The 22,066-nt window shown below is 53.5% G+C and overlaps 8 protein-coding genes across 8 annotated transcripts; 3 read left to right on the top strand and 5 right to left on the bottom strand.

Annotated features, from left to right (window-relative positions):
• Positions 1–992: 992 nt before the first annotated feature.
• AB675_1871 (2-deoxyglucose-6-phosphate phosphatase 1) lies at positions 993–1,838 on the bottom strand (the record flags this gene model as incomplete). Its single annotated transcript, XM_018141794.1, has 3 exons — positions 993–1,480; positions 1,531–1,686; positions 1,754–1,838. The coding sequence occupies 3 exons, from the start codon at positions 1,836–1,838 to the stop codon at positions 993–995; spliced, it is 729 nt and encodes a 242-aa protein (XP_018002599.1).
• Positions 1,839–2,254: 416 nt separating this feature from the next.
• Positions 2,255–3,404, bottom strand: AB675_1870 (Proline iminopeptidase; the record flags this gene model as incomplete). The annotated part of the gene is made up of 4 exons (XM_018141793.1): positions 2,255–2,399; positions 2,448–2,475; positions 2,531–3,214; positions 3,284–3,404. The coding sequence occupies 4 exons, from the start codon at positions 3,402–3,404 to the stop codon at positions 2,255–2,257; spliced, it is 978 nt and encodes a 325-aa protein (XP_018002659.1).
• A 2,753-nt stretch (positions 3,405–6,157) lies between these two features.
• AB675_1868 (DNA polymerase epsilon subunit D) lies at positions 6,158–7,245 on the top strand (the record flags this gene model as incomplete). Its single annotated transcript, XM_018141791.1, has 2 exons — positions 6,158–6,334; positions 6,472–7,245. 2 exons carry the CDS (start codon positions 6,158–6,160, stop codon positions 7,243–7,245), a joined length of 951 nt encoding a protein of 316 aa, XP_018003041.1.
• A 155-nt stretch (positions 7,246–7,400) lies between these two features.
• AB675_1867 (uncharacterized protein) lies at positions 7,401–8,740 on the bottom strand (the record flags this gene model as incomplete). Its single annotated transcript, XM_018141790.1, has 3 exons — positions 7,401–7,971; positions 8,043–8,623; positions 8,687–8,740. The coding sequence occupies 3 exons, from the start codon at positions 8,738–8,740 to the stop codon at positions 7,401–7,403; spliced, it is 1,206 nt and encodes a 401-aa protein (XP_018002740.1).
• A 423-nt stretch (positions 8,741–9,163) lies between these two features.
• AB675_1866 (60S ribosomal protein L6-B) lies at positions 9,164–9,940 on the top strand (the record flags this gene model as incomplete). The annotated part of the gene is made up of 3 exons (XM_018141789.1): positions 9,164–9,280; positions 9,395–9,733; positions 9,788–9,940. The coding sequence occupies 3 exons, from the start codon at positions 9,164–9,166 to the stop codon at positions 9,938–9,940; spliced, it is 609 nt and encodes a 202-aa protein (XP_018002946.1).
• Positions 9,941–10,819: 879 nt separating this feature from the next.
• Positions 10,820–12,031, top strand: AB675_1865 (uncharacterized protein; the record flags this gene model as incomplete). The annotated part of the gene is made up of 1 exon (XM_018141788.1): positions 10,820–12,031. The coding sequence occupies one exon, from the start codon at positions 10,820–10,822 to the stop codon at positions 12,029–12,031; it is 1,212 nt and encodes a 403-aa protein (XP_018002707.1).
• A 771-nt stretch (positions 12,032–12,802) lies between these two features.
• AB675_1864 (uncharacterized protein) lies at positions 12,803–13,670 on the bottom strand (the record flags this gene model as incomplete). Its single annotated transcript, XM_018141787.1, has 3 exons — positions 12,803–13,273; positions 13,329–13,460; positions 13,512–13,670. 3 exons carry the CDS (start codon positions 13,668–13,670, stop codon positions 12,803–12,805), a joined length of 762 nt encoding a protein of 253 aa, XP_018002877.1.
• Positions 13,671–14,893: 1,223 nt separating this feature from the next.
• On the bottom strand, positions 14,894–20,617 carry AB675_1863 (putative oxido; the record flags this gene model as incomplete). The annotated part of the gene is made up of 5 exons (XM_018141786.1): positions 14,894–18,175; positions 19,630–19,639; positions 19,693–19,874; positions 19,956–20,105; positions 20,144–20,617. The coding sequence occupies 5 exons, from the start codon at positions 20,615–20,617 to the stop codon at positions 14,894–14,896; spliced, it is 4,098 nt and encodes a 1,365-aa protein (XP_018002686.1).
• Between the last annotated feature and the right edge of the window lie 1,449 nt (positions 20,618–22,066).

Genomic DNA, 22,066 nt, shown 5'->3' with positions numbered 1-22,066 from the left:
ACAGCTGAAATGTAGGTCCAATTTGGCTCTTAGAGGCGTTTGCCTTCCAATTTCCTACGCCTACACTGCTCGCGGATGCCATCCCGGAACTTTGCTGTTCGGATGGCCCCTTGCTCACCTCTACCGTCGTAGACCAGAACCCCGGCCGCAGCCATCGTCATGGTTCGTTCATTACGGATATCTCCAGTTCGTTTCTACCAACGAGCGTTGCAATTTGGGCGAAGACTTGTGACGCTGTAGCCATTATCGATAATGGCTACTTAATAGCGACGCAGTGCACCTGCATGGTGGCGTGGACTACTATTGCACTCCTCAGTCGATGAGGTGGTCGCTGCTTGCGGGGATAGGTCGTTCGACAAGCAGGCGGCTCCCGCATAATGACAAGGTTCATTGATCAGGAACTGCAAGGCTGAACCTGGCAATGATGGCAAGGTTGGCTATCTTTACCTCAGGCTGTGCCCCTCAACTCAGGTGTGCAACCCTGCTCGAGTTTATCGGAACTGCGAGTATCGGACGCGAGAACCACCGGACCACGAAAGTACCCCAACAGCAACATCTGCAATGAAATGGTTACACATTCACTCAGTCCTCTTGAATATACTCAGAACCCAATCTACAACAGACCATGTTATGCACGGCAGCTCCCTTCCCAGGAACCAAGGACAGAAGATTGCTTCGACCTACATCCGAGACATCTGAAGGTCCTGCAACTGTGTTGCACGACTTGAGATCTGACGACGGCACTCCAGTGACATGCACCGTGGTACATGCCAGTGGCATGATGTGACACCCCTCACAGTGTGCCCATCCTCAGCTGATGACGGCGAACACGTCCTAATATAGGCAACGCTCGACATCTGTTCGCATACAGTACGGCTCTATGATCTATCGGCGTCTTTGTGCGCCTATACCTCGAATCTAACGATCGTTCCCATCTACTGGATCCCCAACGACGCCATTTCGCTCCCATGCCTGACAAATAAACGCTGATCTTACGAGTCGACCAGAGCATCATGTATGGCGATCGAGATCACACCATTTTCAACGCTCTTCAAAGAGATACTTCTGAGATCTTTGATGATCCAATCAGCACCGGCTTTCCGAACTTGCTCGAGCGTATGGGTTGTTGCTAGACCGACAACACGAAATCCAGCTGCCTTGCCTGCGCGGATTCCAGAAGGCGCGTCCTCGAAAACGATCATGTTTTGCTTGTCTTGCAGACCAAGCCTCTCACGTCCGAGCAGGTAACCTTCTGGATCTGGTTTGCCGTTGGACACCTCCTCAGCAACCACAAGAACCTCAGGCTTGGCCAGCTTGAGCCGCTCAATCCATCCTGTGATCAACGCTCGTGTACCAGATGTGACGACAGCCCATGGTGCATGCGCCGCGTCCAGATTATGAAGTAGAGATCGCGCCCCAGGTATTTCGTCTGCGTCCTGGCCGAATTCCTTTGGTATCCTACCTTCGAGCTCTGATATGTCTACCACGATGTCAGCCGGTCGTGCTCTCGCAGGCAGAGCACATGCATACATTCCCAGTTTGCCTTGCTCTCGTCGTACAAGCGCAGTACATCGATACTCCTTCTGCCATGTGATGTCGCCAAGATGACCTCTGGGTCGACTCCCATTTCATGCCCGAGCCTCTGCCAGTGTTTCACAATTGCCTCTGTCGAATCGATGATGGTGCCTGCATGCAGCAACGTTAGCCAATGACCCGGTGTGGAGACGCGCGGAGCTTAGATGGCCGGACTCACCGTCGAAGTCGAAGAGTAGCCCATCAGCGCTTATTACTTCGGTTGGCGCCGAGAATGAGGCCGTTGAGTCGCCTAACGATCCCATTGTTCTACGGACCTGCCGCTTCGCCGGGACAACTCGAGTAGTAGAAATGACGACAATAGCGAGATCTCTTGGAGCGACCAGTGAGACAACTGTAGTGACGAAGCAGACACCTGCGTCGCCGGTGTAGATGATAACAAAATATTCATGTCCTTCAACTATCGGAGCGGCTACTTCCAGGAACGGAATGCCAACCGCTTTTACGGTCCAGGCAGGTACAGCCTTCAAAATTCTCCCTGGATCTCAAGAATCAATTTCTCCGCCTTCAGTACATGTGTTGATCAACGCTTGTGAAAGCCAGGACTCCCTGACGGCCGCCTCATGATCACAGCATTGGCTACGTGGACTATATGGAAGCATCAACGCTCTTTCCACGCCGCCGCTAGTCAGGTCTCGACGGTTCGCATACACAACATAAATCATCGCTTTGCCAGCTCGTCGCAGATTTCCACCAGCTTCGCTTGAGTGGCAGGCTCGTTGGCGCTGTGTCCAGCCTGGGTGAAGTACAACTTCGAGTCCGGTAATGCTTTGTGCAAGGCCCATGCAGCCTTCGGAGGACAAACACTGTCAAAGTTAGCAACCTACCATATCAGCAGCTCATCGGAGACTCACATGTCATATCGGCCTTGAACTATATAAACTGGCGTCACCAGGTTAGCTGTCACAAACAATGGCGAAGGACGAAAGGGGCCTACCTTCGAGCTTCCTCAGCTTCCCGACATTCTCTTCTCTCAGCAAGAGCTTGTCGCCGCGCAGGAAGCAACCATTCATAAAGTAGTGGCACTCAATACGTGCATGCTGTAAGTTCCATCCATCGTGCTCTGGCCCCAGCTTCTCCCAGACGTCACCAGGCGTGACCAAGTTGCTTATCCCAAGCTCCCATCTATTCCACTCTCTCGCAGCATCGACTCTGGTCTTCTCGTCGTCGGAAAAGAGAAGCTTCTCGTATGCCTTCACCGGGTCTTTGCCATCATATGCGTCGCCAAGATGGCCCACAAATTTCTCCCACGCATCAGGGAACAGAATCGCAGGTCCTGTACCCCTCAAAGTCCAGTCGAACTCCCACTCAACACCTAGGAAGATGCCTCTCAGCACGACGGCTTTGCAGACTTCAGGTTGTGCTTCGGCATAAGCGAGGGACAGAGTTGAGCCCCAGGATCCGCCAAAGACGATGTCCCATTGAGTGATTTGCAGCTTCTGGCGCAATGTCTCAATGTCCTCGATTAAGAGTTGCGTCGTGTTCTCCCTGACGTCCGCCAGTGGTGTCGATTTGCCAGCACCGCGTTGATCAATGAGCACCACGCGATAGATTGACGGGTCGAAGTAGCGTGTGTCTCTAAGAGAGGTGCCACCGCCAGGTCCGCCGTGCAGAAAGATCACTGAACCGTCGTCAGAAAGGCCTCAAGACAACGCCCAGCCACGCATCAAAGACACTCCATCAGACCTACCAGGCTTCCCATCAGGCTTTCCGTGTTGAGCGTAGTATACCTTATGAATTTCTCCAGCTTGCACGAAGCCCTCATCGAAAGGACTCGAGTGAGTGTAGCCGTCCATATCTTGCGTGCGCATGACCACCGTGAACGGCGAACAGTGAGAGGGACTCGAACGACAGAGCCGCTCGGAAATCTTCACGTTGTGTCAAGTAGGCTACAACCGGTTTGATCTTGTGCCCTGGCAGTCACGGTGGAGATACAACGTCGCAATCAACCTTGGATTCCATACGAGTTTGCCTTTTGTGGTCGACAGAGTCCTCTGTACGAGGCGAATGATCCCTGTTCGTGAGCAAGTTCTGCATAGGTCGCAGATAGCCACATCCAAGGTTGCTGCTGATAGGGAGCTCAGAGCGGTATCAGCCAGGTAGATACGGAGGACTTCACTTCCTAGGTACAGAATGGCAAACGAGACCTTTTGAGCGGGCTTCAGGCTTCAATATTGACTCTGGGGGTGGGGTTTGGACATTTAACCCCCACCGTCGGTGCGGAAGCGTCCGCCCCGCAGATTTCCCTTGGCCAAAATTTTCTGGAATCGATACGTCTACTACGACCCGTGGACGCTCTTTGATCGGCTTGCATAAACTCAGCCCAACAGCCGGATAGAAACATGGTGAAGTCGTGTATGAAGAGTATGTTCTCCTAGACTGCACTAGCTAATAGTGACACAGTCTCAAACTCGAAGCGGCAGCCCGTGAGGTTGCGGCATAAAATCCAAAAGGCCAGTGCCGCAAAGCAGAGAAAACAGCGCAAGGACTCGAAAAAGGTGTGTGGACACGGCAACATGCTGGGAGTAGAGGCACTGACAAGTACAAGAACCCACAATGGAAGTCAAGATTGAAGAAAGATCCCGGAATTCCGAACCTGTTCCCCTACAAGGAGAAGATATTAGAAGAGATTGAGGAGAAGAAGCGGCGAAAAGCAGAGGAACTCGAGAATGCCCGCAATGCTGCCAAAGCCAGCAGAAAGCAAGCCAGGCAGGAGGCGCAGGCGGAAGCCGAAGGTGACGATCTAATGGACGAAGACGACGATTGGTGGACGAGGATGACGAGGACATGGAAGAGGCCGACGCAGGAGACAGCGCAAACCCAATGGCGGCATTGCTGGCATCTGCGCAGGCCCGAGCGGTCGACTACGGCGACGACGATCTGCGTGGAGATGTCGAAGATGATTCAGATGTCGACGAAGGTGGCGTGCAGGTGTCGGAGGCGATCGCCACAGACAATCGAAATCCGGACTCGTCACGGAAAGCGTTTGACAAGATCTTCAAACAAGTTCTGGAAGCCGCCGATGTCATACTGTATGTCCTGGACGCCCGCGACCCGGAAGGAACACGATCGAAAGAGGTTGAGAGGCAGGTCATGGCAGCGGCGTCAGGCTCGAAGCGACTGATCCTGGTTCTGAACAAGATCGACCTGGTCCCACCAAACGTGCTGAAGGGCTGGTTGACGCATCTGAGACGATACTTCCCCACAGTCCCTCTCCGAGCGTCAACGCCAGCATCAAATGCTCACACTTTCGACCACAAGCAACTCACCGTCAAGAACACATCAGAGACGCTCCTACGCTCATTGAAGACATATTCCGTGTCAAAGAATCTGAAGCGATCTATCGCTGTTGGAGTCATCGGCTATCCTAACGTGGGCAAATCATCCGTCATCAATGCGCTCACATCGCAGCTCAACAAGGGCAGACAAAGCGGAGCATGTCCCACAGCGCCGAGGCAGGCGTTACAACGAGCTTGCGGGAGGTCAAAGTCGATAACAAGCTAAAGATCCTGGACTCGCCGGGAATTGTCTTTCCGTCCACATCGAACGATGGCGATGCCCAGACGAAACAAAAGAGACGGTCTGAACATGAAGCACGGCTTGTGCTGCTGAATGCTCTGCCACCAAGTCAGATGTCTGATCCACTTCCGGCAGTCAGCCTTTTGCTTGAGCGACTGTCGGCGTCCGAGGCGTTGTACGAGAAGCTTTTGCAGCACTACGGCATTACTGCACTTGGGCCTTTCGGGAATGGCGACACCCAGACGGACTTCCTTGTGCAGGTTGCTCGGAAGAGAGGAAGACTTGGAAAGGGTGGTGTACCCAATCTCAACTCAGCAGCTATGGCCGTCATTACCGACTGGCGAGATGGACGGATTCAAGCTGGCTCGAACCGCCTGTACTGCAGATCGCGGATGACGAAGTCATGGAGGGGCAGACCGATGCTGCTCAGGTTGTAACTGGAGACCGAAAGGAGATCGTCAAGGAATGGGCGGCAGAATTCAAGCTCGATGGGCTCTGGGGCGACGATGCTGCGTCTGCCGCTGCGCCTGCAAGCATGCAAGTGGACGCTTGAGATAACCCTCGAGAGGGACTACTGCGTTACTGGCTTCATCTGACGACGTCTGAGGCTCCAAGCATGTTTTTCCGTAGTGTGGACATTAGCAATCAAAGTTGCGCTAACTGGCGCTCTGGTCCAGGATTGCCATGAACGACGTGACATAACATCGATCTTACTATGAAACTCAGCTTCGTCATACGGCTGGTGCCAGGAAGAGGCATGCCTATAGTTGCAAAACATATTTGTAGGTCAAGGTAGTGAACTAATGCTGAAGAACGCGCCCAATCAGTACGCGTACCGCGTCATTTCCATTTTCTGCTACTCCACTCATTGCGGCTTTCTCTTCACACGTGAAACTCTTTGTTGGTCAGGTACCTCATCTTGACCGCTCACTCAGCCTCTGCCTGCACTCAGCACATCCTATCCAAGTGGTCACTGGGCCTGTTCACTAAGGCAGACATTCCACGCCACGCAGCGTGACGCCGCACTCACATATTGTAACCCAGGATGCCACCGCGCAAGTCAGCCGCATCGACGGCGGCAGCGCCTACCTCACCCACCCCGAACGGCGATGGAGACACGACCATGATGTCGACCGCGTCTGTCGCGGCAGCAGAACCAAAGTCACCTACAACCAAGACCTCTGGGTCAAAACAACAAGACGAGTCCTCTGTCGGCATAGAAGTACGTCGGTGATCTGCAAAGCACCTATACGTCCGCACTCAACGTCTACGAACCCTTCGCACTCACTCTTTCCCTGTCGTACATCCCTCACCACCACCTCCCCCTCTCAGCACTAACACCCATTCTTTTTGACGCAGGACCTAACGCTCCAGCGCGCCGCAATCTCACGCCTCGCCCGCGGCGTCCTCCCACCCAACACGTCTCTCCAAAAAGACGCTATCCACGCCATCGCCAAATCCGCCACCGTCTTCATCTCCTACCTCGCTTCGCACGCCAACGAGCAGCGCCCATCCGCGAAGACAATCACGCCAGGGGATGTGTTGAATGCGCTACGGGAGATCGAGTTGGCGGGGGTGATGGAGGTCGGGAAGGTTGATGCGGTGACGGGTCAGAATTCGGGGAGGTTGGAGAGGGAGATGGCGGTATATGAGGAGATGGTGAGGGGGAAGAGGAAGGGGTATAGGGACAAGGTTAAAGCGAGGGAGAGTGCTGGCGGTCCGGGCGCGGGAGACACAACAATTGAAGGGGAGGAGAATCTGGAAAGAGGGGAGCCGGAGGCGAAGAAGTTGCGGCGGGGCAGTGGCGATGAGGAGATGGAGGAGACAGTGGAAGGTGGGGAAGATGAGGATGCTCTGCTGGACGCGCAGCTCAACGGGACAAATTTGGAAGAGGAAGAACCTGAAGAGGTACCAGAAGAGGAAGAGGAAGAAGACGCGGCCGATGAAGAAGGCGAGGATGAGGACGAGGACGAAGAGGCTCTCGAGGAAGAGGCAGAAGATGACACGATGGATCGCGTCGACATCGACGAGCCCGCTTCCGGTCGGAGGGTCAGTTCGCGGAGTACCAAGGGACGGCATTCTTTGCTTTCGCCTAACGGGAAGCTGGATTTTGAGAGTGATGACAGCGACTGAGCAGCGAATTCTGGGCTCAAACAGTATGATGCACGCAGATTTTGACGTAAAGGAGGAAAACTTTCAGCATATCAGGCCATTCGCATTTGCAGCGGTAGAGTGCACCCAGCGGTGCTTTAGCCAGGTGGCGCAAATCTATTGATGCTCGCTTTTGTCTACTGGGTATCCATGCTATCATCGCCAGCGGCACCACCAGCATCTGCCCCGTCCCGCTGTTGCTGCTCCAACTTCTCCTTCTCAGCAGCTTTGACACCTTCCAGAAAAACCTCCACGGCCTCGCCGCCACCCACAGGCACGGCGCCACCACGCATATATCCGTTGTTCTGTACCTGAACGCCCAATGCATCTGCTATACTAGGCAAACCGCCGTCGCGCAGGGCAACTGTGAGACTGGCATTCGACTGAGTAAATTGCGGTGATCGGAGGACACGGTCGAGGATAGACTTCTTCTGCGGCAGGGTGAGCTCGGACGATTCGGGCACGCCTTCGCTGCTCTTGGCGAGGGTCAGGAGTTGCGGTGGCAGGTACTGTAAGAGGCGGTCGGCTTCAGTCTCGTCGATGCTGTTAAGATACGGGATGGTGGATGCTGGTGTGAGGAGGTCTTGCAGGGTGGTGAAGAGTTTGTTTTGGGGTTGCTGTCGACCTCCGCCCGACGGGACCTTGCCGCCTAGTGATTTGGCAAAGTTTGAGACGATTGCACTGACGTCCATTCCTCCTATTGTTGCTCTGCAAGTGGGTCAGTCTGCATGTATCATTCGGAACGGAGCAGGGTGTGCTGCACTCACAGCAGTACTCACGCTCTTCCTCCGTCGGCGCCTCCCTCGCGTGACTGCTCGCCTTCTTCTCTTACGTCGCCGCCTGTTGCTCCCGGCCCTGCACCGCCGCTGCCTCCTCGGTGGTGATCTGGATCGTGATCTGTGCCTTCGACGTCTTCCATAGTCTCGTCGTCGTCTCCGTCTCTTCGAGGTCCCGGGGTAGAGACTTCTGCCATTAGCTGTTCGACATTGGGGACTTCTTCGCCGAGGAGTAGTGTTCCGACGATATCTCCTAGCCTCAGGTCTCGAGGAGAGAACCACGATGGATCTTTGCTGGGATGTTGTGAGCCCGACTGTAGCCAGAAAAGATGTCGTTGTGAGCTGGAGGAGAACTTGAGGACGTAGATTCTGCCATTTGGTGGCTGCTTGTCTGGTGTCGGGTTGTCTGCATAGGCGGGCTGGAAGGGTCGGAATGAGCCGTCCTCCGGTAACATCAAGAGATCGAGTTCGGGCTCGTCCAGCGGCTTGTTTCGCGGCCGCCAGCAGAAGTGGACAAGTTCATCTTCGGGAGAGTTGAAAAGGTAGATGTAGCCAGGCGTTGGATCGGGCTTGACTCTACCATTCTAGGAGTTTTGGTCAATACGAGTCTATGGCATGGCCCAGGGCAATGGTGGAGGATAACTTACAGACTCTATTATGCATTTGCCTGCCTTGAATGTTATGATGGGAACAATCGACATGTCGGCGGTCGATGCAGTGAAGACTCTGAGAGATAGGGTGAGTTCGCCGCACAGTCTACTCGTGTCTATGACTGTAGGCTCATGCGAAGGAATGTGATGGCGGTGTGCTATGCAAAGGCAACCGACGCTTGACGTACCTTCATTGAATGGCGACGATGCGGTCGCGGAAAGAGCCCCCAGGCCTCATGCCAAGCTTTCTCCAACTTCTCGGCCCACCTGCCGTTGATTGGCGATTCGGAATGGTTCTGCCAAGAACACACACTTTCATATCGCGCTTCTCCTCCGATAGCGAGTCCGCACCACACTGAACTGCGCTTGTCGACACACACACATTCAAGAGTAGTTCTTGTCAACTACTACCTCTCGCTCCCATCCGATTTGATTCGTGAGACGTAGCGTCCGAACACAACACCGTCAGCTATCATGGCTGCGCAGACGTCTACCACGAAGAAGTTCGGCAAAGGCGAGCGATCGGTGACCAACAAGGACCAGAAGGCGTCCAAGTGGTATCCTACACACGCCGACTCGGACATCAAGAAGGTGCGTTGGTCCTCTATCACCTTTGCTGGTCGCGTCGAAAGGGCGCTAGACTCATCGATGCTCTGGCGGGTTACGCGATCCATCGAACAATCGTACTAACTTTCTCTCGTTCAGACTCGCAAATCAATCCGTCCCACAAAGTACCGGGAGTCGCTACAGCCAGGCAGAGTCCTCATCCTCGTTGCTGGCCGCTTCCGTGGCAAGCGTGTCGTCCTCCTCAAGCAACTCACACAAGGCACTCTCCTGGTCACCGGTCCCTTCAAGTTGAACGGTGTCCCATTACGACGAGTAAATGCCCGCTACGTAATTGCCACAAGTACCCAAGTCGACATCAAGGGTGTCGATTCCAAGGCATTGGATAAGGTCTCTGGTGACTCATACTTTTCACGGGAGAAGAGCAGCAAGAAACAGAAGGGTGAAGATGCTTTCATGAAGCAGGGCGAGAAGCCAGAGGTACGGGTGCCCATCAGCGCACATCTCGAGAAAATACTGACAAATCGGTCACAGAAGAAGCAGCCCACCTCAGAACGAGCCCAAGATCAGAAGTCGATCGATAAGCCACTTCTGTCCGCCATCAAGAAGGAGGAACACCTTACCAGCTACCTTTCATCAAGCTTCTCTCTCCGCTCTGGCCAGAAGCCCCACGAGATGAAGTTCTAGATTTTCCACTCTTACCGATGCGAGTGTCGAGACAAGTCCACTCAACAAGGAGTCACGAACGGAGATGTTGTGGAGTACTTATTGAGTTGAGAGCAACGCTACAGTCGACCGAAGATAGCCGAACATGCTCGGTCAGCGACAACGGAGCTCAGGTGCATGTGCTGCCCCAGTAGGCATCGAGCGCGGGGACATTGCATCGGGAAAGCGCAGCCCCAACCCGAGAGCCCTCTGCTTGGGATGAGAGATCGTTCGGCGTTTGTTGCGCATGTCTGTGATGGAGCGATGATGGCGGGAACCCACCAGAACATCTCAACCATGTCCGAGGGACTGAACGAGGGCTTCGGTGCCTCTCGTCCGAGGACCTCAAGCGGTGGTGGTGTTTGTACTGCTCCGTCAATACTTATTACCGCCTAGCATAAACCAAAACAAATGGAAAAACATGATCAACAAATGATGTTCCCAATCCTTGTGCCACGAACTCCGATTCGCTGAATATGCTAATGCTCAATCAAGGAGATAGGAGGAGTTTCTCACCAAAGGTCAAGCCGTCTGCTACAGCCTCTGTTCCGCGCATGTAGCCACGGCCACGGCCCACCACCAAGCCTGGGATCAACCTGACCGCACCGATCCATGGCACATGAGCACAGTCAACCGGTCTCAACGAACGCCAAGCGTGACGTCGGAAATACGAGATCGCGGTCAATTGGAGCGCGACAAGGATAATTACCCAGCCTCCCACCTCACCTCGCTTCTCCTCGCCTTTGCGCAGAAGCAGTCTATTTGCTGCGACCATGATAAGTCTTACATCTGCTCCCTGAGTGAGCGACTGCATCTGCGCACCAGCGACCACGCCCACGCCCACCACGAGGCAGGACAACCATGGTGTCGCTGACATCCTTCAACCCCGCCTGCTACGTTCCGAACGCGGTGAACAACTATCTCCCCTCCGCAGTCGCCTGCCCTCCACCGCCGTCGTATCTCTCGAGCATATACAATGCGATCACATCGCCGTTCGGCTCAACATACGGCGCGGTCAAGGCCATGCTGGAAGCGCTGACCGGACTGCCTTTCCTTTCGCTCCTGCTGATTCCCACCACCGGCTCGTGGACAACGACTGTCAACTTCTTCTTCTTCTACCTGACCTGGTACACTCTCATTCTCTCGCATCCACCCCTCCGCGTCGAGCTGATCGGCAGCCTTGCGATCCGCATTATCTTCTACGTCTTCCCATCGGCCGCCTTCTTCGCATTCGACTGGCTGTTCCCGTCCGCGGCGGTCTCATGGAAAGCGCAAGGGAAGTCCGGTCTACCGCTCAGAAATGCCTCCCGGGCAAAGACACTTTCTCATCTGCGCATCATAGGCTGGGCGCTCACCAACATTCTCATCGCAAGTCTCCTTCAGCTTACAATCGAGTTCACCCTCAACCACGTCCTACACTTCCGGTCCGCCATAAAAGTGTCCACCGCCCTACCGACTCCCTTCTGGCTCATCGTCGACGTCGGTCGCGGCTACCTCGTGCGCGAGATACTTACTTATTTCATCCACCGCAAGCTTCTCCACGAGAGCGACTCCTTCGTCGCCAAAGCGCACCAGACCTGGTACCACAGTCTCGACGCACCGTTTCCATTCTCCGCCACTTACGACCATCCCGCTGCTTTTCTGCTACACGGCTTCCTCCCGACCTATCTCCCCGCGTTACTGTTCCGGTTTCACCTGCTGACCTACCTCCTCTTCCTCACCATCGTCTCTTTGGAAGAAACGTTCGCCTACAGCGGCTATGCTAAAGTCCCTACGAACTTTATCTTCGGCGGGATCGGCCGCAGGACAGACGCCCACCTCGTCTACGGTGGCGATGGCAACTACGGGCGGATAGGCATTGTGGATTGGGTCATGGGCACGACGGTCGGGGCGAGTGATTTCGGGGATGATGTGCAGGACGAGGCTGAGCGGAAGGACTGGGAGGGGAAGGCGAAGAGGGCGGGGAAGAAGGGGGCAAAGGGGGCGCAGGAGAGAGTCAATGGGTTAATCGATGGGATTGGTGGTGGAGGCAAGGAGAGTGCAAGGAGGAGCAGGCAGAGGAGTGAGAGTTAGTGGCTTTTTGCTGGGACTGCGTGGTGGATGGTGCGTTCATTGGCTGACGCCGTATGTCGATGGATCTGGACTGGCCTGAAGTGGTTTTTGACGTTCATCTTCGAGCAAGCGTTCTATGTGTAGATACCCTAGCGATGTCATGTATCAGATTTATCCTGCGCTAGATTAGTGAATATATATCTTACTATCAACGAACTCCGGCTGGCTCTGCCACGCGACAGGCAGTGGGCCAATTATCTGCTTACCCAGATCCTGGAGAGCGAGCCGCTGGCGTCAGACTTAAGCCTGGGGGGTGTGTATCCATCAGTGGCGGGAATGTGTCTCTCTTGAGCAGTTCTCACGCAATAAGTCTTACACGAGACCGGATGACTGAGTGCGTGAGGTCTTATTCGAGACCGGCTGACTTGCACAAGAGATGGTTGTAATGGGATGGACGGTACCAGTTCTCAATATTCGTCGGGCGCGACTAAAGCCAGGTGCCCAGCACGCCTTTACGGACATTTCGCGGCCCAAGAGCTGAGCAGAGAGAGCTTAGGAAAATACAAGGATTTTTCATATGTTCAAATTATTGTTACTGTATACATCTATATTAGTGTACAATCTAGACATTATTCAGGCTATTGTACATCCAGGTCCTTCCATTAGCATCACATAATTCATTCAACAGCGCAAGCCAAAGCATAGACTTTCCAAGCAACCAGCAAAGCAACTTTTCCAGTTCGTCTAGCGTGTTGACCAGTACTTTCCTCCAGAAGGCATGCACACATGCCTCTACTTGGTGTGGGATGGCACATCACTGCCAGCTTGCTCGAGGATAGTCTCCTCATCACCACCGATCTGAGTGCCAGCATTGGCCGCATCATCTGTGGACTGTCCATCGACATTGTCGAGCAGTGGGACAACAACACCGGCAGCGTCGTTAGCGCCTGCGGCATCGAGGACTGCACCTGCGCCGTTGGCGGTCTTGTCGAGTTGGCGGCGGGTGTGAGATGGAACGTCAGAACCAGCCTGCTCGAGGATGGTCTCTTCGTCACCACCGACCTGAGTGCCGATGTTGGCGGCATCGTCGGTGGTCTGCCCATCAACGTTGTCGAGTAGTGGCACAACAACGCCAGCCGCATCGTTAGCACCGGCAGCGTCCAGCACTGCACCTAATCCATTGGCGGTCTTGTCAAGTTGACGGCGGGTCTTTGCGCCACCCTTGACGGAGGTGATCAAAGATGCAAGATTGTCCTCTGCATTCTGTTGCACTCGTTAGTCGGTGTCTTGCCTGAATGAAGTTCATAGTTATGCATACTTCGCTTCCGTATCCAACACCATTGTCAGTATCGGTAAGCAGGGCGTCGGCTGCCACTCCTTCGCCATGGAGTTGACGCTTGGTGGCAGGCTTGGTGGACGAGATCAAAGAAGCGAGATTGTCCTCTGCATTCTTTTGCGTCTGTCAGTGTGTCGTACGATTCAAATATTTGGATATACCTACTTCGCTTCCGTATCCAACACCGTTGTCGGTATCAGTGAGGAGCGCGTCAAGTGCCACACCCTCGCCATGAAGCTGGCGGCGGTTCACGGGAGCAGCGTAGGTACTGCTGCCGAGGAGGAGAAAGGCGACGAGGGCCTTGCTGGAGAAAACCGGTGCCATTGCTGATTGAGGTAGGACTGCTTAGTACTGTGACTGATAGAAAGGTATATCAAGAAAAGGTTGGGCAATGTGTCCCCGGCAAGAGGGCTTGTTGTCGCTGGTCGGTTGCTTTGCTGGTTGCTTGGTTGCTTGGTCTGGTTGTTTGCTGGATGGAGAGGAAAAAGTCTTGGGTTGGAGGATAACGGAAGCCATCTTTATAGTTGAAGCTGGTATACACAATCAAATTGCCACTTGTTGACTGTTGATATCACGACGTAGTGTCCGCCGAAGCTGATGTATACTGTCATACTCGCTGAATAGTCGAATGTCCACAGATGATGTCAATCCTTCAATACCAAGCAACACAAGATAGCTTGGCCTAAGCTTGTAAGGGCTTATTTCCCGTATCCATACAGCCACAGGGTCATGGCCCTTGTACTTCGTGCCGTGTCCATTGACAGTAGTACACACAATTGTCCGCTTTCAGGGTCGTTGTGGGTGCAGGTACAGATTCAGCCGCTTGAACGCGGGCGCCACATATGTAAACGTGCATTCTTTCATGCGAACATGTGCCGAGTGTATAGCCAGCGACGGTGGCAAGAAGCAGGGTCGATGGCGACAAGATGGTATCCAGATCTTAGTCCAGTATGCGGCGCTCGCCTTGGCAGGACCGTATCTTTTGCTTCGTCGGAGCCGCATGTGCTAGAGATCGAGGGTCTGGGATGAGTTGATGGCTTGCTGTAGCGACAAAGCATGTACGTACTGTATAGGCCTAAGAATCCACTCCGTGCAAAGCTCATGACAGAATAGGCTTCATGAGCTCCTGCTTTGCGACCATGCTGTTGGTGTTTGACGAATGAGAAAGTTTCGTTGACCAAGGATGACACAATAGGACATTGTCTCGGTAGCTTCTAACTCAATGCGATTGTGCCACTAGCTTGGCAAAAAGACTGTTGAGGTCTCTGGGCTGACGGACGGCCTCGGATACGCAAAGCATAAAGCAGCCACCTTTCCATCACCATCCGATAGACGGAGCAACAAGCTTTGCAAGCACTTCGACAAGCAACGACAAGCAAGAATAAGCGCCAGACCCTCACGTTATTGAGTGTTGCTTCATTTTGAATTCGTGAACATACTGCGATTGACGCCGTCAGTTCGGCAGCTTCGGCAGCAATGATTGAGTACTTGCAGAGAAACCCTTCGTTTGACCTCTGTCAACCAAAAGTCTCTGAGAAAGTTGTAGACTACTCTGCGCTGGGAAACAACTTCTGCCAAAGCCGCTGTCTGTTCTCAGGAGTGAAGTCAAATGTCTGCCCTTCGACAAGATGCTTTCTGATCTTGGCAGAATCCTCTTCGCGGAGGGGCTGCCAAACGACATCATCAGCGGCTTCCGCTGAGGACATTTTGTCTCTCACGTACTGTGGAACATCTGCAATGTCTCCTAGTTCCGTTTCTGCATCAGACCTGCCGATCTGCCGCATGTAAGACGCTGCCCACTGCATGATCTCGTCTGTAGTGGGCGAATTGCCCTCGGCAAGCGCTTTCTTTGTGATCAAACGCAAAGTCGTCAAAGTTGGCCTGACAGCTGGATTAAATTCGATCGTCGCGTCCAAAACGTGCGTGTGATTATCATCGGCCACGTTCTCGGGTCCATCATCCGCTAATTTGCTCGCGAATTCCTGCCGGTGAACAGTCTGCTTCTTGGTGAAGTCGAAAGCATCCATATCCGCTGAGAAGTAGAGTTCTGATCCGGGTGACTCTAGCGAAGTATCTCGATGTGGGACGTCGTTGTTGGCAGAGGCTATGCTGATGTTGTCATGAGGTTGTTCCGGTTGCAGTTTTGCCTGATGGTCTGCTTCCAGCGCCCCCTCACTTGCATGATCGCTAGCAGAACGTTCCTCATAGGTAATTGTCTCATATTCGTTGGTGTAATCAGTTGATTCGTCAACGTCTGATAGGAAGAGCTCGAGATTTTCATGCTGTGTCGAATCTCTGGTCGAAGACCGTGGATCCGTACAGAAGATTTGCCATACTCGCGTGCCCTCGCTGGCGCCATATGCATCGACAATACCAGAAAGTAATATATCGAAAGTATTAGTGGCCAGAGAGGCCGCATTGCCAGTCGAATACCTCGGCTGGTAAACCAATGCCGCGTTTTGGAGGTGGTGATTGGGAAGATTCTGAAAAATGCGGAGAAGGTACCCAACTTGCCTGCGCAGCAATGACAGCTGCATGCGATAGAAGTCTCCCTTTGTGCCATCGTAATCACCTCTCAAGACGTTGCGGAGCAACGCCACTGCTTCGCCCAAGGCGTGGCCCAGCCCACACTGTGGATCTGCCTCCAAAGCCGCACTGATACGGAGTACAGTTGCAGCAAGGCTGGCGACGTTGTCGGGACTAAAACCGCCAGCGATGCAGTCTTTCAGGTCTTCCAGGACTAGCCTGGCGCGGAAGAAATCGTGGAATGAGACGTGAGCGTTGACAAGTGACCGGAGAAACTTGACCCCTGGTCTGAGGGTGAAAGTCTGGCCAGCTTCAGCAACATCCTGCAATAATGCCAGGTCTCTGGTCTCGTCTGCCAATGTCACGAGAGCCTCCGCAGTCGAGAACTGCTCATAAGCAGGTTTGGCAATGACAGGGCCATCAACGTCATCCGAATATATCATCCAGCCGGCGAGGTTCAGCTCCTTGTTGTGCGTCAAATATCGAAGGAAGGCAGCGGACATGTGATTAGGCAACTGACCATGAGCGCCCACGTATTCCTCCTGGGCAGCAGGCAGACGGCTGTGGAAGAACCCATCCGCATCTCTTCTCGGAGTCTGTACGAAAGCCAGAAGACTCTGCACCTTGCTTCGATCAACTTCGTATTGAATCGTCGAGAAGCAGTCAATGCTTTCGTGCAGTAGGTTGCCTTTGCATAAAGCTGCAAGGCGTAGATGCAAGAGTCCTACCCCTGCGAGGCTCTGCGAGGTAATGTCGTGGTATTTCAACGTGGGCTTCGGAATCTCTTTGTCTGTCGACGTCTCAAGATCGCGAAATGCAGCAGACGCCTTGCACCACGTACTCAGGATCTGCGGATCATGGTCAAGACCGCCGGCCGCAGTCTGCAACATCCTGGCGGTCAGATAGTCGAAATACTCCACAGGCAAGGCGTGCGGCTCCAGAAAAGCTGCCAGACGTTGTATGCGATGTGTTACATCCGCGAAACCTTCTGGTTCTGACAGAGAGTTCACCGGAGCTGAAGTGATTTGAGCATCGATCAGGGACAGCACGACTTCAGTGCTGACAGTGTGTTTTGGTATAGCAGCAAGGGGTTGCTCAGCGCTATAGCCTTCGATGCGACCGAAGGGACCACCAGTTCGCCCGTGCACTCTGTCCCAGTCAATTAGTGGCGTTGTTTGTTTGTCTTTGCCTGAGGACCAATTTATGGCGAACCATGGTTCCTCCAGTTCTTTCATTAGCCCTTCGATGAGCTCAGCTCCAACGAAAGCAGATCCTTCCTCCACGCAACACCAGAGTATGAACTCCAGCCAGACCTCAGGGCCGAGCTCCCGAACGCGCAGGCGAAATCGTCCTCCCGGAGGATCTTTGTAGACTTGCTCAATAGAGCCACGTTCTGCTACAGCTGAGGCGATAGTCTCACTCTGCAAAGACCTCCAGACTGCATCTGATAGAGCTGTCAGAATACGGCCCGAGAGCAGATGGAGCACTGGGGTCCGGCCGACTGTGGCCGAATGCGGTGTCAACCGATAATCATAGATCGATGGCGGCACTAAGTTGTGATGATGGACTTTAGCTAGGGCTTGACGGACCGTGGACACGATCGATTGTGGTTCTGGTGTAGATGACTTCGCCGAGGCGATGACCATGTACCCCAAAGAGCGCAAAATACACGACATTACTGTCGGTCGCAAGCCTTGTCCCATAGATGTCTGGCTCTCGTAAAGTTCCTGCACTGCCGAGAAGCGTTGCGCTGGCGGTCCAACCTCAGATAGACTGATCTCGTCTAGAAGATCTCCTTCGAACAGACTGGCTGGCCAAGTGATATTGGATGGCGCCGCTGTAGGTACCTGGACAGCATTGGACACGGCCTGTAGCATGACCTCGACCAAATGGAGTACAGCCTGATCGCGTCCGTACATCAATAGCATGTGGCTCAGAAGATCAAAGTCTTGCCCACAAGAAGCTCGAGCTTGTTCCATAATCTTGACCAGCGCGTGTCCATCGCCTTGGATACTAAGCGTTCTGCCACCCGAGTATCGCAGATGTTCAGGCAAGAATGGCTCGACCATACAGATCCAGGTGTCCGGATCAGTTGTTGCGCCGTCAGGCTCCAGGACGTCCGACTCCTTATCATTCTGAATGGTGGATGTCGCCAAAGCTGTAGGTTTTGCCGGCCTATGCTTCTTGGGCCCTTTCCGTCGCTTTATTGCAGCGTCCACATCTTTGGTGTTATCATGGCTTTTCTCCAAGCCCTCACTGGGCTGGCTGGTGTGCAAGTGCCTCACATGATGGCGACGTGCTGCCTGGCGCAGTGTCAAGGACCGGCTGCTGACGGAAGGAACGTTCGTCGGAAGGCCACCCAGGTGCGGCCAATGCCTTCGCAAGCTCTTGACTGCATCGCACCGGCCCCGCGAAAGCGTAGCATACCCGTGACAGAAAATGTTCACTTTTCTTGGGTGTGCGCATGCAACTCGCCGGAGCATGTCACGAGGCAGTATCTCAAGATTTAATGGTCGCGAACGCATGTTGATCATCGGAGGCCAGGCTACGTGTATGCTATGGCTCAGCGACACGCACGTAAGTGTAAGACCAAGGAAAAGATCTTCCGTTGCCACCAGTCGACATGATGTCGACGACTTTTGAGACTTCAGCCTTGCACGGCGTCGGATGCAGCCTTGTCCCGATCCGCGCGAAGATGAACTTTCTTCTTACACGACCGTGGTACGCTCTGCTCCTCAATGATTGTAGTCAATGTCTCACAACATCACATCTTGATGCCAGAGACATCTCGTTGATGTTTGCTAGAGTCCCATAGCCTGCTATGCCGGACGCAGCGCAGGAGCCATGTCGATTCAGAGCCGGTTTCCGTATTTCTTTGTGACTGAAGACATCCTTTGTTCGCTAACAACAAGAGAATTGCTGATGTCTCGTGGCAGCATTGTGTTTCTAGCAACGTGTTTGTCTCTTCATATAACACACTGAAGTATTGCCGGCACGAGTGGGAAGCCTCTGGGTAGGTCTTTGACTACGTACTGCTGTGTCTCAGTCAGCCTTTCACTCTTTTGACGCCATAGCAACTATAACATCAAACAGTTGATGCTGTCACTCTTTGCACTTCAGAAAGCATGCCACGCTAGATGCAACGATTCTACAAACACATCAATCATCGATACCACTCTAGATCTCGGTCGAGGTCATCTTCTCCAGAACCGGCAACACATTCAACCATCATGGCATCAAAAGAGGTCAAATCGTGTCACGCATGCCAACTTCGAATCTTTTGCTACGACCACGTCGAAAACAAACACAGCGATCAAGCTCAGCCAACGACGCAAGAAGCAGAACCGCGAATCAACAAGGAGGCAGTTAGTCAGCTTAGCGTGTCCGCGGGAGCGACCACGGAGCAGGAAGGTTACGGCAGCTTCGAGCCTTCGGAGTCTAACGATAGTGCCGAGGAAAACGACTCCAAAACAACTTGCGAGCATGGACGAAAGCCTGACCTGCCACGGATCCAAGTCAACGGTGTGGAGTTGCCGTACTGGAAGTCGAGATGAACGTATCGGGATTCGGGTTCCACGGTTCGGACGGCAAGAGGACCATGAGAGCACGGACGAGGCTTGATGGGAACAGAACAGTAATCAGCTCATTCTTTGAGGCCTCTGGAACGAGGGTTTGAATACAGACATCGCTTCAGACTGTCACTTGCGTCTTACACCCTTCTCCTCGTTCGTCTCTACATGCCGCGGCCTCCCGTCACCTCCAGTGTCCTAATAATAGTGTCAGATATATGCTCCGGGAACACATTGTTTGAATAACTTACTGTCCGCTGACATATGAGAACAAAGGACTGCACAGGGCCAAGATGGACGACGCTGCCTCGGTCGCGGTGCCAGGTCGACCTAGCGGAATATCCTTGTATGGCTGAGCATCCTCGCCCTTCCTGCTCGAAATTTGTGCGCTTGGAATTCCTAGAGCTACTCGCTGGCCTTCAGGGGTCGTGATCTAGATGGCGATTGTCAGCATATTCATCTGGTCTGTCACGACCATGGCATGAATTCTTCAGACTACCCAGGGTCGACTCACAAATGCGCCAGCCTCCTTCGCCCTCGTCAGTCTCGTATCGATGTGACCAAACGCGACAGTGTTGACTCTGACACCGAACTGTGGCCCCCATTCCTTCGCGATCGTCTTCGTCAAGCCAACGACACCAGCCTTCGCAAGCGAATAGTTCGCCTGCCCAGCATTGCCATGCGTGCACTCGTGCTGCTGACATTGACAATAGCTCTCGGCTCACCATCCTTGACGCGGAAATACGGCGCAGCCGCTCTGATCAGCCTGAAGGGCGCGGTGTTGTGGACCGCGAGAATCGTGTCCCACTGCTTGTCGGTGATCTTGTGTACGACGCCATCCCAGGTATAGCCAGCGTTGTTGACAATATAGTGGATCTTCCCTCCGCCAAACTCGGCGGCCTTCTTAACCAGGACATTGATGTAGTTTGCGTCGGTCACATCACCTGCTACGGAGATCGCGCGGTTCGGGGAATCCGAATTGATCTTCTCGGCGACAGCGGAGGCTTTTGCGCTGTCAACGTCGCAGACGACGACTTTGCAGCCCTCGTTGGCGAACAGACGGGCTGCTTCTGCGCCGATGCCTTGGCCGGATCCAGTGATGATGGCAGTTTGACCAGCCAGCATACCCTGAGGATAGTTCAGGTGGCCTGCGATCTGCTGCGCTCTTTGTGCCATGATCAGCGAGGTGTGATGGCTGAACGAGCGCGGACGGTGTGTATGGCTGCGACCAGAATGCTGCTAGACGTAGGAAATTTCTCACTGCTGCACGGCAAAGCGAAAGTGAAGTAGCGACTCAAGTCGAAGCTGCAGTGCGGTTTTGTGTTAGGTCATCGAAAGATGTTCTCCGGAGTAGTCAGACCTCGGCTTCCAAGAGACATTTGATTGGTGTGGCACTTCATGAGCATACCCACCACGTCTTCCGTCCTTCGGCGATTGCCTCACAAGCGCCGGCACCGAGATACATATGAGTGTTGGCAGACACCGGAAATATAGGCAGTACTGTCGCCGAGCGGAATGGCTGTCCACGATGGGCGGAAATCAACACAGCCATGTATGAGGTCGGATGCCGCGAGACTTGTCTGTCCAAGTCCTTGGAGCACACTTCTATCTCGAGGTTGTGCTGCTTGACATTGATACAGTGAATCTCTCTAAGGGGCAGCAGACTGCGAAAGCCATAATCCAAGTTGTCTACATAGAATGTCAAGCGCAATGACACGATTGACGCAATGCTTCGAGTTTCTAATATAGATGTTGCTCTATAGCACGGGGGAGCTTCGGCGGAAGTGCTGAATCAGACGAATCCTGCTAAGGTCATCGCATGACTCACAGAGCTGCAGCGCCGGCCTGGAACCTCATTTGCATTGACAGTGCAGCTCTCAGCCAACACAATTGCGTCGATGTGTGTATGGTCGATCTAGATGAATTTGCTTGGAATTACAATGCATGGAAAGCTCAAGGAGCGATCAATTCGCGCAGACTTGTTTGAAACTCGATCTGACAGCCGAAGCCGTGCTAGAGGGCAAAACAGTTAGGAGGAAAATAGGTGAATGGACTTGGGGAGAGGGGGTCCAAGCCAGCGAAACCCAAAGGCGAATTCATCAGGTGCAGTTGGTGCAACACCCGTACACGGAGAACTGTCTTTATGCAAGGACCCAGTGTCGTTTACGTGCAAGCGAATGACTGCAGATAATTGGCGGGCGTTCTGCTCTGCATGAGCAAAGGGTCGCTGTGTTGAGGCATCGTACAGACTTGGTCCGTTCAGCGATGCTTGCATTCTTGTGCTTTGTAGGGTAATAGTCGAAAGTCAAACACACCGAGCGCCATGGTAACAGACAAGAATAGCAGAGAGAAAACCGGTGGCTGATCTGATTGACTGCAGCTCTACCAGCGTCAACAGCTTGCTACACCGACTTCTCGAGCTTCATCACACGTGTGATACCAGATAATTCGAGGTGAGAAATAAGGAACTGGAAACAACGAGTCGCGTAAAACTAGGACAATTTCCCAGTAGAAAGCACGTAGAGCTCTCTGATGGGTTAGGAAAGAGCGAAACACGGACAAGAAGTGGGAAATGAGAGTGCGCAAGCAGGAGGTGAGGACTCCTTGGTTGACTGACGGAACGGC

Source organism: Cyphellophora attinorum, assembly GCF_001299255.1.
Source record: "Cyphellophora attinorum strain CBS 131958 chromosome Unknown Contig6, whole genome shotgun sequence".
Taxonomy (NCBI): Eukaryota; Fungi; Ascomycota; class Eurotiomycetes; order Chaetothyriales; family Cyphellophoraceae; genus Cyphellophora; species Cyphellophora attinorum.
Note: the sequence above shows the minus strand (reverse complement) of the source record. Positions and strands in the feature narration are given on the sequence as shown.